Source organism: Nannobrachium achirus (genome assembly GCF_963921795.1).
Source record: "Nannobrachium achirus genome assembly, chromosome: 12".
NCBI classification, from domain to species: Eukaryota; Metazoa; Chordata; class Actinopteri; order Myctophiformes; family Myctophidae; genus Nannobrachium; species Nannobrachium achirus.
Window position 1 is genome coordinate 25360409 of NC_137832.1, and position 15655 is coordinate 25376063.

A 15655-nucleotide genomic window follows, 5' to 3' on the forward strand; every position below is an offset into this window, starting at 1 on the left:
TATCGTCCCATCCCTAGTTCAAATGTGGCCTTTCCAGTGCCATCCTCCTGTACCTGCTACCTGTCATAACAGAGAGAGCAGGGAGAAGACGTGAACACTGACACAGCCTCCCAAGCCTTACCATGGATCCACCCCTTACACTAACATTGCTCCTTAGGAGTCTGGCAGGGGGTTGCGGAGGGAGCCATCACACAGGTTTCAAACAAACTTTGATCTGTGCTGAAGTTCACAACTCGCTAAACAGGGAGGAGGAAGAGAGGAGAGGGGGGCTTCGGGAGCCTCTGTGAAATTAACTGGAGCATGGTATGTAAACACGCACAGGGCTAAAAAGAGAATTGTTAAATGTGGGAGTATGCATGTATAGGGTATTTGCTTGAGAGTACATTTTGTTGGTGTGTGAGTATGTATATGCATACCGTATGTACTGTATGTGTGCGTATTTTGTAAGGTGTGTGTGTGTGTGTGTGTGTGTGTGTGTGTGTGTGTGTGTGTGTGTGTGTGTGTGTGTGTGTGTGTGTGTGTGTGTGTGTGTAAACCAGCAGTCCTTATGAAAGGTGTGTGCACATAACAAGTGCAAACTGTTTACGAAACTGTTAAAGGCGTCACTCTCTCTACTCACAGTTCTGTTAAAGAGTTTTTTATGGTCTCTGCGGCATTCATTTTTATAGACAGGGTAAGTAGACACAGCACCCGGCTGTTAGTGGGAAAACCTTGATAAAGGGATAGTTCTGTTTTAGTTTTTTTAAGAGTATTTTGTTACTTTACACAGAAACCAGGAGAAATCAGCAGCACCCGTCTATCCATGTTTTATTCCCGTAGTAGGACTAACATTACTTTTCTTTGTGTTCATCACAAAATGAAATGGCATTAGCAACCACCAACATTTGATGGAAAAGTAAATCGAGACCTACAGTACAAGTCTGAAAACGTCTCGATACTCAAGAAAAAGTGAACTATCCCTTTCAAAGGAAGAAAAGAAAAAAAAAAGGGGGGGGGGGGGGGTAACACAGCAAAATTCACACGGGAGCACAGCACTGTTTACTGGGTCTGTCTCAGATGGGGTGGGGGTCCGTGTGGGCGGCCTGGATTCAGACACGGTCAGGGTCTCGGTCACCGTCACCGGGTGGTAGGTTCGTTGGATGATGGTTTTGACCACTTTGGTCACCTAGGGTTGGATAAAAAGGTGGATTGGGTGGTCACAGCAATCAGAAGGACTGAGCAGGAATACCTGCTGTACTTGCGTTAGATCATACATGGGCAACTGGCGGCCCCCACCTTCACTTAATGCGGCCCGCTGGTTAATTTCTGAATACTGATATATTGATTTCAGACAGTTACAAATCCAAACATGTAAACATGACCCGCTTTAATTATTTCCGTTCATATTAGTAGTTGAATGACTAGTATTAACATGTATTTTTTAAGTCCAATGTACTTGTATTTAAGTTCATAAAGTTAAAGGAGCTATAAATGATTATTTTATCATTATTTTATGCTTTTTGTGGTCATTTTTTAATAGAAACACATATATGAAGCTTATTTTTTTATAAAATATTTTCGAAACATTATTTTTATTTTAGCATCCGTTTTTCAAGAAAAAGTTGACTATAGCTCCTTTAACATAAGTATAAATAAATGGATATTATGAAATTAAATCAAAACAAAATACATTTCAGGATTCCAAAAATAGCAGATCTGATGAGAGGTTTTTGCTCGACAGTAACAATATGCAATGTGGCCCTCTGGAGTGAATGTGGAAATATAGTGGCCCTCTCCATCATTAAAGTTGCCCACCCCTGCGTTAGATGGTATATCAACTCCTACAGTATATACTGAATCAGCTGGCTTAACTTATTATCAACAAACGCCTTTTACTAGACAGACTGAATTTGTATTTTATAACCAACATTCCTTTGCCTCTGTGCTTTTCCATTTGTATTCAAAATGCTGTGCTGGTATGAGCTGCATCGTGTATTATGAAAGGTGGCATACAAATTGACTTCATTGTTATCGCTGACATGGGATGTGTGGATGTGAATCGTCTATCGTAGCTCAGGCACCGTAGCAGTTCTGTAATAAAAGGCACACTAGAGCATTACTACCATGATACATTGTTTTCTCTCTCACTCTTCTGCAAAGTAAATGCGAGCGCTCACATTTACGACAGTCTTTTACCGGGCGTGCGGTACAAATAAAAAGAGGAATGGGATTTGAGACAAAACATTTCACATGACCCCAGAGATAAAGTCATACCGATTTGTGTGAGTTATCGACAAAATGTAGCAGTAGTAGCAAAACGTGTGTTTTGAAACGTGAAAAGGCGGAAAATGTAATACAGTGCGAATGGCTGGGGCCAATATGGAGAGTGAGGATTCAAGGAGTCCAGGGGGGAAGAAATTGTACGACCTACAGTTGAAGAGCACCACCATTAAGTGGTAAATGGTGCATTTACAGTATATAGCGATTTTATCCAAGGCGCTTTACATAGATTGTACATTACATTCACTCATTCATACACAAATGGCAGAGGAAACCATGCAAGGCACCAACCTGCTCACCGGGAGCAACTTGGGGTTCAGAGTCTTGCTCAAGGACTCTTCGATATTAACTCAGGGGGAGCCTGGATTCGAACTGGGAACCCTTTGGGAACCCTTCGTGCTCTAAAGACGGTTTCTCTACCCCTGAGCTATGCCGCCCCACCATTAGGCAGATGTGAAAAATGTGGGGTGGAGGTTCTTCCTTGGCCTACCCTGAGTGTGCGTGCAAAGATACGTCTTGATCACATGACTATAGAGATTATGTGTAGCGAATTGCGTGAGGTTTGGACAAAATCTGTAATTCTATAAAAAGTTGGGGCAGAGGTTCTTCCTTGGCCTCGAGGGAGTGCCAAGTTTCAAGCCGGTCAGTCCAACGGTGGCAGAGATTAGCTGTTCACAGATGGAGGCACACACATGGTGCATGGTAGAGAAGAAAATGTCCTCATTGCAGTCAGACAATGCAGTTGAGTTTTCTTTGTGTCAATCGACCGTGTAATTTTGACAAGAAAATCATTTAGTAGGGTAAACACAGGTGTTAAATAATGATACTAATTATGGTTCTGTTCCATTTCATGTTGCAGGACCTTTTCAGTGATCCAACTTGTACAATAGCAGCACCCTGCCTTTGTTTGACCTGAATGGAACACAAACTTAATTAGTACCATTGGCAACACTTGCTGATGTGGAAAAGGGGTCTATTGTTTGGTTGTTTTGGGTTCATCTTCCTAATAAAATATGTCTACGTCAGTGCTGTCTCACAGTCAGAACCCCACAGTCCAGAATAATGTCTGATACTGCTCCTGGCATGGCGTGTACAGTAGTTATTTTGTCGGTTGGCACAAATTTTATAGATGAGGTCTACCTCTTTCCAACCACTGCTACCTTACATTATATGACAGCTTGCCTTCATAGTTCCTTCTAACAACTATTTGGCTAGCTCTGGTCTACAGCGTTAGAAGGAATTCTCCTTAACGCTATGTTACCTTGTCTCTAAAAATAAAAAAATACACTTTGGTCAATGGAACATTTCTATTGACAAGATCTGTAGGGGGCACAGGAGTAACCAAATTTTTTTTTTTTTTTTTTTTTTTTTTTCATTCAGTGGAATATTTTCTTTTCTGGTCAAAAAGTGTATTTTAGACGTGAGGTGGAGGGCTCTGAGTGTTCCGTTCCCACTAAGGACAGTAAGCTTTCAACATCTTAACCCTTACAGTGCCTATCCCGAACAAGTTCGGCTTTATTTCAATCCAATACAATATTTTATTTGCTATTTTACTTACCCCGAGCTGCTTGGAGCAACGTGGGTGGTCCTTGCTCGTCCAGCGCTAGCCAACGAGAGACGCTAGATGGTCCGACGATTTATTCCATTGAAAATGGTTTAAAATAAAGTTTAGAGCCCCCCAAAAAAACCTCAATACTGTCGGCGGCGCGGCGTATTCCAGGGTGCCTATCCCGAACTAGTTCGGGATATTTAATAAAATGAATTATTTAATCGGAGGCCTCAACGAAGCCCCGGTCTAAATTTCCATCCATGGTCCAGGCCAACACTCGGCCATACACAGGCCGCATCGCGCCGCCCACTCCAATGATAAATCACATCTTTAGACAGGATTTTCTCCGGATTGTGTTCCCAGACCCAAAGAAAAAGTTTTTTGCGACTGAAATAGCTTTAGATCGGGCTTCTAAATGGGTTAGCATTTTGGCTACGTGTCAGCTAGCTTCCTCCTCTCGTCACCCATAGCATTGGCTGGAGTGAAATCCCAAGGCACTTGGGACAGTGTCGACGGAAGCTAGAGCGAAGGTCTATAGAGACATTTCTGGCACTCTAGCGCCCCTTGTGGCCGGCGGCACTGTATGAGTTAAAACCGTCTTTGTTTTGGTGAGTAGCGAAAGTGTATTTTTTATTTTTACTAGAGAAGCGAGGCTGCACTACCGGGGGTGTGCGGGCATGCATGCCGGGCAACGGCTGAAAGGTAACATAACGTTAAGGAGAACTTCTTCTAACGCTGTGGACCAGAGCTACTGTTCGGCATGTAGCTGAAACATTAATAATAATAATAATAACATGAATTTATATAGCGCCTTTGAAAAACCCAAGGCGCTTAACAAAACAGAAACAAACACATTATTGTCCAAAAGCCTGAATAAATAAGTGTCTCTTCAGTGCGGACATGAATTATTATTAACCCAGAAACCACTCCCGGTCGAGCGTGTTACAGGGTATGGTGGATGTTTTGGATTTGCTTGTGTGGTCTACCTTCTAACTCTCATTAACTCAAGTCTATGGATCAGTAGTGGAACAGTGGTTGTACAGGTCCAGCAGCAGCCAGACAGACAGAGGGAGGGAGAGCTGGAGAAAAGCCAAGGAGAAATAAAACAGGATGGGAGCGAGGATGTGGAAGCCCGGCTGGCACAAAGCATAAAACAGCATGTACAAACACAATAAAATCCTGGGTGTTAATTTACTGTAACTGGGAGTGGGCCGTTCCAATTTACCCAAATGGACCGGCCCATATTTATACTCTCAGAGTTAAATGGACATTGAGTATTTTCCACTATGCACACATTAGAGACGTCAACACACGTCACGTGCCATAGTTTTAGGCCAGATTACTTTAATTCAAAGGTTATTATGTTAGATAGACCATCCATTCTCAATTGCCAACTGTCACAGTCCCGCTAAAACAATTGTAATGTTTGAAGTCAGAAGAAATTACATTTTAGAAACACTACCCACAAACCTCAGAAATGTGTTTACCACTGCCAAACAGACATCAGATACATGAAAGTTGTTTTTATTTCATTTTTGGTAGATGAAGGCAGGATGCCCATCAAGGGAGGTAAGTGTATCAACTGTTAACACTTTTATGGAAAGTCTTGTGTTCACTCAAAGGAGCGTATGAATGCTACAGTAAGCCAACTTGGAGATGGAGTAGAGGCACGTGAAAGGAAGGGTGGTGTTGGTATAGAATCACACGGAAGAGAGTGGAATCCGAGGAACAGGATGAAAAGAGAGTCAAACTGAATTTCCATACATGAACAGTAGAAATACACCAGAACCTGTGAAACAAAGAGAAAGACGAAAAGCCATTAAGGCAGTGTGTGTGTGTGTGTGTGTGTGTGTGTGTGTGTGTGTGTGTGTGTGTGTGTGTGTGTGTGTGTGTGTGTGTGTGTGTGTGTGTGTGTGTGTGTGTGTGTGTGTGTGTGTGCATGTGTGCTGTGAGTGTGTGCGTGCGTGCACGTGTGTGACAGACAAAAAAGGCTTGTGTCTCTTCATACTGTACTGTATTGTATTGTATGTAGACCCTCAGGCGGCTCTCTCTCACTGTGCCACTAATTAGAAGATGGCTGTCAGAAGATCATTGCTCAACATTAATCGGCTCCTCTCCTTTAAATGACTTCCAGAACCCAGCCTGGCCTGTCTCCTCCCAGCGGGGACGACAGGCCCGTATAAGGAGTGTCCTTCCTCTCTTCTACCTCGCGACTAGAACAACCCCTCAATAAGCCCGGATGCAATATGCAGCCCTGCGTTGTGCGACATACTGTACTCCCAGTGGCTGTCTGACATCTGTATTTTCTGTCACCAGTGTGTTGTTGTTCTTGTTGTGAAAGTAGACAGAGAAACATCCCGAAAGACCAACAAAATTGTTATTTTACGTTCAACGACAGCTGCTGGCTCTAGAAAAGTCTTGTTTGTCGCTTGAATTACATGAAACAGACGTGTTGTGCTTCCGTTCACTCAGTTACGAACAATACATTTCCTTCATTCATCTTCATTTGCAAATAAGCCCACTGAGCACGACCACAATGCTCATCTTTTGTTTCATTGCCAAGCCATGGCCACTTTAATGAGCTTAATTTTATGACCTGTGCGGCCAGGCTCGCGAGCCCCTCTGCAACGGATGACGCTTGTGAAAGCAGGTGTGCAGGGAAGCATGGACCATGCTTTAGAGAGCTGTTTCTGTGTATGTGTCAGCGTATCTCTCTACAGTATATTATGCATGCCTGCCTGAGAGCATGAGTGTCCAATATGTCTGTGTGAGCCTGCATAATATTGTTTGTGAAAACAAACAGTGGATGTGCCTGTGCGAGCCAGTGTCTGCATGTCCAGACAAACGAGCACACAGTGTCCAAAGCTCTGTATGTTTATGTTTATGCGTACAGTATGTTTGCCTGTCGCATCCGTGAGCTTTGGGTGTAAATATTAATAGTGCATGTATGTGGGTGTTTATCTTCGGTCTATCTTTGTGTTTTGTGTGTTGTTGGCGAGTGTGTGTGTGTGTGTGTGTGTGTGCGCGCGTGCATGTGTGTGTGTGTGTGTGTGTGTGTGCGCGCGCGCGTGCATGTGTGTGTGTGTGTGTGTGTGTGTGTGTGTGTGTGTGTGTGTGTGTGTGTGTGTGTGTGTGTGTGTGTGTGTGTGTGTGTGTTTGTCTATGTACAGGTATGTGTGTATATGTGTCCGTCCAACCCCCTTGTAAAAGACGCAATCACAAACAGGGACGGATTATTTAGAACACATACGTTTTAATGACCGTCTCCCGTCTCCTGAGTGCTGGCTGTACCCAGAATGCCCTTCTACCACCCTGTTAGTGCCAGGTCATGGTTGACTACACAGAATACACAGGCCAGAGTTTTGTTTCAAGCCTGTTTGTTCGGTGGATACATTTGACCTCAGTTGACTCTGCCCGCCTTTTGGTGCAAAGTAGGCACACACACACACAGTACTTTAGGAAGCGTCCTGTGGAAAATGTGTTCCTAAACGATTCGTTTATAACTGACTTGACTTCAGTACATTGTCTGTTCACTGTTATTATAATTTAGTGGGAAGAAGTCACTCAAATTACATATGTCAGGTTTATTTGTACCCTCTGCCTTCTAGAAAGCACTTTGTGAAAAAGCTGTCTTTTTGGATTCTTTCCACCTGACGCGTCACCACCTAGTCTTTCACAGTGTGAAGCTACTACGCCACCCCATTCACAATATGAAAGCCTGAATTACATTACAGCATTTGTTAACGACATAAACCCTAGCGTCCTTATTCTATGTTCTCAGATCACAACACGTCAAGATGAGCACGTCATAGCGCAGCACGGCACGTTGTGAGCTTGTACAGTAGATTTGGTGCAGAGGAAAAAAAGGAGCGGGCCAAGTATAGAGCCCTGGGGGACCCCAGCCATTTTTTGCACAGTATATGTACTTAAAAAGCAAGTCTCTTGTACACCTAAAAGGTGACAGGTGCGTAGGAGAAGACCAAACAAGGGTCCAACACACTGAGAAAGAAAACCTCCTGCACACTGTCTTCAGAAGATGTAATAAAAAGGTGTTAATGGGAAATCACAGCGTTTTGGTCTGTTAGACCTCCATCAGGTAATCTTTGGATTACCTGATCTAACAGCATTAACCAAGGATTACCTGATGAATGTCTAACAGACCAAAACGTTGTGATTTCCCATTAAAACCCTGTTTTATTGCATTTGAAGACAGTGTGCGGGTGTTTTTCCTTTTTCATAATAATACTGTACTTAAGGGACAACACCGCCCTAAATAACATCTAGGCTCATTTTCCTACTTATATTGATCCCAAATTATTGTCCATTGGGTCTATTAGGCAGAAATTGTCCAGTTTCCCCAGCAGATCCCAGCAGCCCTCATAGCATAGAGTGGAGCCTATAAGCCTATAGCTTTTGCACTATTGGTTGCGGTCAAAATTGATTGTCTTTTTCATGAATGTGTTTACTAGTTGTCATTACAAACACATCCATGCCTTGGTTCTACCACACAAGCCACCACAGTCTCATAAATCATGTTTTGGGGTGAGCATTCGGCACAACTGCCAATCAAAGTGACTGTACTGGCCAATCACAGCGCCTCTTTTCCGGGACTTGTGTAATAAATCTAGTTGCTGAAGTTGATTTTATCTTGACTGTGTTTTAGAAAAATGCAAGGGCTGGCTGTACACAGAATATTAAATGGCTGCTCAGTTGTTACAGTAACTGTACCACAATACCTACTGGTGAAACTGTCTACTGGTAAATATTACTGGGAGACTAAACAAAGAGACGACCATGAGGAAGAGGGGGTGGAGTCAGAGAAAACGTGTCTATGACGCGTGCCTCCTTTTTCTGCACCAGTCCGCCTAGCCCCCCCCCCGCACCCGCCTCCCCGCTCCCCCGCTCTGTCCCACTGACTCGCTTCCCTGCGTAGATTGCGTAGATGACGCCTCGCTGCGTAGCTCGCGTAAGCAAGCTCCTCTACACACAGACGCAGTCGCACACTCGGAAGAAAATGGAACGAAGAAAAAGTCCTACTGCTGACAACATGATGCTTTATTTAGATACTACTTTTTAGATTTTGATTATTATTATTACAAAACACTTCTGTCGTAATCAATTTCGGCCGCGATGCGACGCATTTAGCACTCGGAAGAAAATAAAAATGGGAAAGTGAGGCGCTTCTCTGTGAACAACAATAATTAAGCTAACTATATCGATAATTAACAACAACTGCCGTCCTGTTGTCCTGCTATCGACAACATGACGCTTTAGTTACTTTTTAGATTTTGATTATTAGTCTATTATAAAGCATATCGATTTCGTCCGCGATGCGACCCAGCTTGTAGACATTCTGCTCATTACACATTCTGCATAATGAGTCCTTTTACTTTTGGTACTGTAAGTACATATTGTTGCCAATACTTTTTCGTGTAGAATACATTGTGAATTCTGGACTTTTAGGTCTACTTGTAACAGAGTATTTCTATATCGCATTGATACTTTTACTTAAGGTAAACATTTGGGTAGCCTACTTTTTACACCACTGCATGACGCTATCATCCTCGATTTTAAAACGATATTTTATCCGGTGGGAATGATGCTATAGGCTACTATAGCCATGTTGTCATTTTACTGCTATTACAGCTCACATTTGTTATTTTCTATTGTGCTGTGATCAATTGCATGTAGTCATGTACGACCATGAGACCTTGCTTGTGAGAGGCGGAGACCTTGCTACGCAATCTACGCAGGGAAGCGAGTCAGTGGGCATGGTCTGGGACAGAGCGGGTGGGCGGGGAGGCGGGTGCGGTGGGGGGGGGGGCTAGGCGGACTGGTGCAGAAAAAGGAGGCACGCGTCTATGACACAACAATACGTTACAGTAGCGTTTAAAGCAAGTACGTGTACAATATGAAAGATAGCAACCAGGGCTAATCCCAAACGGTGGAAGCAGCAAGCGCTGTGCTCGGGACACACATTTTTATTTGATAGAATAGAATCTGTGGTTCTCAACTTCTACTGCTAGTTTTACCTCTCCTAGTTGTACCAGGTACCGGTATCTACAGTAGTGAGTAGTGACATTCACCAGGTGCCCCACCAGGCATCTACTGACATTCAACCAGTGTTTCTAGTCTCAATCAGTCACCGATCACAAGCCTAGAATGAAAACCATCAGTGCTCTGGTGGTTTTTTTTTTTGGGGGTGCTCTAAGACAGTGGTTCTCAACCTGTGGGTCAGGACCCCCACATGATTGGGTCCCCAGATGATTGGCTTAATATGCAACATTGTTTTCTCACTCAACAGTAAACAAACCAACATAAAGTTTAAGTGTATAGAGGGTATCTGCACATTTCCAAAGTGACAATTTAAGGACTTTAATACCAACAAATTAAACATTTGCCAAATTGTCAAATATTAGAGGCAGAAATTGTACAAATAGCCGATCTACATGCTCACAATTTATCTGCTATTTTCACAATAGAACCGTGTTATACAAAGTGTATAAGGGTGAGGGGTCCTTAGTTGCGGCCTTAAAAGGTTGAGAACCACTGCTCTAGTACTGAAGTTGAGAACCAGTGGTCCAGCGTATTAGTGCATTAGCTTGTGATGCTGCATAAGGTGACAGAGTCTGCGTGACATGCCTTGCCCACCAATGGGAATGGGCGCACGCGCACACGCAAACGAACACACACACACACACACACACACACACACACACACACACACACACACACACACACACACACACACACACACACACACACACACACACACACACACACACACACACACACACACACACACACACACACACACACACACACACACACACACTGGTGGTGCAGGTGAGTGGAGCCAAAGCAAAGTCCACATGAAACAGAACCCACTCACCTTCACATTAGATGGTACAACCTTACAGAGAAACAAACGACACACAGAAGCAGAGTGCGGGTCAAACAAACAGGCTTCTTAATAACCTCACAAAGTAGGAAAGCACCACCCCCATAATAACAAAAATAAATATCACAGACACTCTGGTGCCAAACAACAAGTGATTGTAAACAAATAGCAGGTTATCCTACTGTTACCGGTAAATGAACAAAACTCTTGTCAGTCCCATTTTTCTCCTAGTGGGACAGGCACTGACCATTGTAATATGCAGGGAGTGAGGAAGCGAATTCTTCATTTTCACAAATTTCAGCTGTTCATTTGCATTTTCGCCACAGGCTGCTATGGGATCTGTAGTTCTGTAGTTGTAGTTTAAATAATTAAATAACAAGACTGTTGGTGGCCTGAGGGTATTCACAAGAGAAATGAGCAGCGCGCTTGGTACAGAAATGTGCAGACCAATCAAACCAGTCACCGTGCCAGATGCCATTGCCTTTAAGAGAACCGTTATCCCCAGCACAATCTTGAGCTCTCTCCTCTGCCGATAAAAGAGCGATGTTGCCTTAGAATACATTTATATTTGATACACAGAATTATCACTCACACATTGCTGGTTGTTTAGAACTTTAAATTACAGCAATCTGCTTGTGTTCTGGTCTGGATTAATTAAACAAAATGGTGTGGTTATAGCAAACCCAGATCAAACAACATTGTATTAGTATTAGTCTTTGATAAGCTTAACAGGTAACTGCTGATAAAAAAACACAACCTAGAATTAATAGTCACACTATTGCAGATTACAGTAAAATTCTAATGACATTCACAATGTGCTTTCCAAACGTGAGTGGCCAAAATAGCAATTTTAGGGAAAGAGCAAAAACACGCCCACGGCCACACCTCAAGGCGCAAATAACAGAGTCAACAAATGTATAGCGGGTATAGTGGCCCCAACATACTGTTTAGGGACAATGCCAGCTGCCTTGCCCGTAATTCACGGGTAGTGGTTAAGGCTAATGGGTAAGGCACTGGCAAGAATAGGGCCCGTAGTGTGCTTTCTCAGAGTGCCTAAAAGCAGATCCAATTCATCACCAAACCAAAATAAATATATTGCTCATTTTCTATTCAATAAAAATATTGTATGCATTCATGAGACAGATATAGCATAATAATATTAAACCAAATATTCCATAATACTGTATACCGGTACGTCCAACACATTGAAGGTACTATAATATTTCCCATGTAGCCAAGCGGTGTGCATGCTAATCTACCTTCATCCCTCCACTTACATGTGTAGCATCTATTCATTACATCTCGGGGACAAATGCTCCCATGTGCCTGCACCAGTTTAAGATAAGATAAACAACTTGAACTTTACAGACCCCAGTGCTGGGAGATATTGTGTCATTGTCACAACATGGAATGAGGTACTGGAAAGATTAATGTTGACATGTGACCACGTTCTGCACAACTGCAGATAGACCGAATGCCCTTGGAACATACAGTAAATACTGTATGTAATCCTTAACTGTAAAGTCTATCGAAAAAGTGTGTGTGTGTGTGTGTGTGTGTGTGTGTGTGTGTGTGTGTGTGTGTGTGTGTGTGTGTGTGTGTGTGTGTGTGTGTGTGTGTGTGTGTGTATGTGTATGTGTTGGGGGGACAAATCATGTGCTTTGTTGGGAAATATGGAACATGACAGAGAGAGAGACGGGTGATGTGGAAGTGTATGTGTGTGTGTGTGTGTGTGTGTGTGTGTGTGTGTGTGTGTGTGTGTGTGTGTGTGTGTGTGTGTGTGTGTGTGTGTGTGTGTGCAGGGGTGAGATGCTGTGGGCTCGGTTGGAGACTTATTTAGCTGCACGCGCACGCGCCTCGCCGCCTCACGTGCAAGCACGCGCATGTCACGAATTTAGAGGGGCACCACTTCTAAAATCCATATCACACCACTGTGTGTGTGTGTGTGTGTGTGTGTGTGTGTGTGTGTGTGTGTGTGTGTGTGTGTGTGTGTGTGTGTGTGTGTGCGTGCGTGTGCGTGTGTGTGTACGCGTATTACCTTGGTCTCTGTGCGTCGCGTGGTGCCATCATCAGAGGTGACCACTGAGACGTGGGACGTTGGGGTTCCTGGGTCCTCCTCGATGGTAACCGTCTCCTCCACCATGTCCTGGGGCTCCTGCATCATGGCCAGGGACGTGGCGTTACTGGGACTCTGCTCCTGGGTGGAGGAGAGGAGGAGAGAGTGCGATTAGGGTTTAGTATGCATTACAACATAACAATACAGGTAATTAAACGTCAAATCTCAACAAAGAAATTGTTGCTCCGTGCTTGCGTGTGTGAACTTGCATTTGAGCCAAGGCATTAAAAACCCATTTAGAACGGGTACACATTATTGTGTATCATTATTTTATGCTTTAACTATTGAAAAATAGCAGATATACAAGCTCACAGCGCGGCACTCGCTTGTAGATCTGCTATTTTTGAAAAATCGTGAAAATTAGAATTGTGACCCGATTCTATAAGTGTCTTTTGAATCCTTCTAAGACTTTTTGAAAAAACGATGTTTCTATCTCAGCAATCTGGCCAGCCATCGTCAAAGAAAAGGTCCTTTTCACTTAAATGAAGCTCAGTTAGCCTGTTCTTGAGAGACTACTGTGTCAGTGGTTCTCAAACCTTTTCATGTGAAGGACCCCCATCTCAAAATATTTAGTTCCAGGGACCCCCCAGAAGCCAAATTTTAGTTACAAACGTTCGCTTTGAAAATACATAGTCAAAGATTTGCACACATTTTCACGACTTTTTCTTAAAGCATTCAATAATTCTAGGCCTATTAAGGAGATACTCTTATCTAGTGACATACAAAGTGCAAGGATGGAGTATCGGAGTAAGCGCCATGAACCCAAGCCAACCAACAACCGGGTAAGTGGCAGAGTAATTTATTGGGTGCTTTATTCCAAAACACATGTACACGTGCTTGGAGGGCCGCTGGCCTCCTGCTGTTGACAGCATCATATTCACCCACGGGCAACTGAGAGGGAGAGTTACAACCCTCCCATAAACCTCCATTGTAAATGAAGAACATTCATCTAATATTGATAATATTCAATAATTTATTTGCCCAAGCCAGCTTCCAGTGGATTTGGAACTTGTTTCAACGGGTCTGATACAACCCAATGAACCACGTGGGAACACAGCAAATTCCAACTTTCGAATACATTCTGTTGCACCGTTGAGAGCGAGTCCTAAATATGCTCAAACATTATATTACTCAAACTAGCGCAACATTTTAATACCAGCATATGAGACTGACAGAGGTTTATGTTAGAGAAACTGTGCTCAGGCAGATCCCTTGAGACTATATGAATTGGGTCAATCGAGCCTTCCGGGCAATACTTGGTTAATATTTAATGCAGAGACCTTGATTTTAAAGGGTCTATCAGGTAAGGATAAAAAGTGAACATTTAAAGGACCATTCTGCTGGAATTATTTTATTCCTCATGGGTTTTATTTCACTTTGCACTTCACTGCACTGTCAAACATGGACTATTAACTGATTAACTGTTTTTATTAGATTGTATATTCTCTTACTCAATGTTGATTTAATGTGTCTATGCTGTCGACTTTCTGTGTATTCGGGTTGTTTTACTGTGGATTTTTATGGTTTGTATGTCTGAAGCAATGGACCAAATAAATTCCCTCGTGTGGGATAATAAAGTTTATCTGAAGACTGAACTACAAGTCACAATATAGGCTACTGTACATTACTGCTGACCATTTTCTAAGTAGTTACATTTTGGAACCAAACGGTTTCCATTCATTTCAGTATGGTATGAAAATGTACTTGCAGAAACTTTAAACTTGCTTTTTTTTCTTGATGTACATTTTTTCCTGCATATTGTGTTTTGTATATTTTTAAACTTCTTTTCACCTGTACAGCACTTTGGTCAGCTTAAGGTTGTGTAAAATGTGCTTTATAAATAAAGTTTAATTGATTGATTGATTGATTGATTGATTGATTGCTTAAGACAGGTAATCCTACATTTAAAAACGAAACACTAAATTATTATTTATTAATGTTTCCACATATTTTTTATCAATGCATGCATGCTCAAAATAGACAAGATAGAAAATTCAATCCATGACTTCTGTGAAATTATTTTCAGTCAACACTAGCTCAGTTATTGTGGAGTGTGTTTTAATGACTATGGAGAAAATGAAAAACTAATCTGAAAAAAATAAATAAAAATAAAGCCATTAATGGATAAAATAGACAACATACATGATATTGATACTGTATAATGTGAATAGACAATGCCATGTATTGATGGAGGTATGGTCCTTTAAAGGAGGCCCCACCTCACCCTCTGTGAGCGTGAGAAAAACACACTTCCTGTGCGTTTCCTCATTGAGGTTATGAGAAGGAAATTGTGTGAGGTCATTGGCTGGCGGAAGAATACCCTCACATACAGTTAGCTCTCACATGCTACCCTGAATCCGTGTGACGAAATCACAACCCTCGTGAGACAGAGGGGAAGGAAGGCATTTGAGGCAATCATTGATAAGCAAAAAAACAATCCCAAGGAAAGAGAAAGAGACATGAAGTCAGGAGGAGTAACATGGAGGGTGGGTAAGAGAGAAGAAAGCGTCGAGGGAATAAGCGGAGAAAAGGAGAGAGAAAGGAAAAGAGTTGCAGAGAAATGAGCCAAATAACACATCCAAGATGATTCAACACATCCAAAACAAAATGAAATGATTTGAGAAAGAGGGAAGCTACAGTATAGACTTCAGTCAGTGATGAAGAACTGTAGTGGTGAATACTTCTCTTTAGATCCAAATGTAGCACTTCCTGCTCTGGGATCAGATACCACTTTAAAGATAGATATATCTAGTAGAGCTGCAACGATTAATCGATAAATCGTAATTGAATCGATTATTCACTTAGTTGCCAACTCATTTAGTAATCGTAA

At 42.5% G+C, this 15655-nt stretch overlaps 1 protein-coding gene across 1 annotated transcript in view; it reads right to left on the bottom strand.

The window, feature by feature from the left end:
- The window catches only part of arvcfb (ARVCF delta catenin family member b), a gene marked incomplete at its 5' end in the record, with an annotated part of 181166 nt that overhangs the window by 103760 nt on the left and 61751 nt on the right, over window positions 1-15655 (bottom strand). Inside the window, 2 exons of the mRNA XM_080738997.1 lie at window positions 1043-1165; window positions 12748-12906. Of these exons, the coding sequence (XP_080595123.1) occupies window positions 1043-1165; window positions 12748-12906 (282 nt within the window). The remainder of the gene's footprint in view (window positions 1-1042; window positions 1166-12747; window positions 12907-15655) is intronic.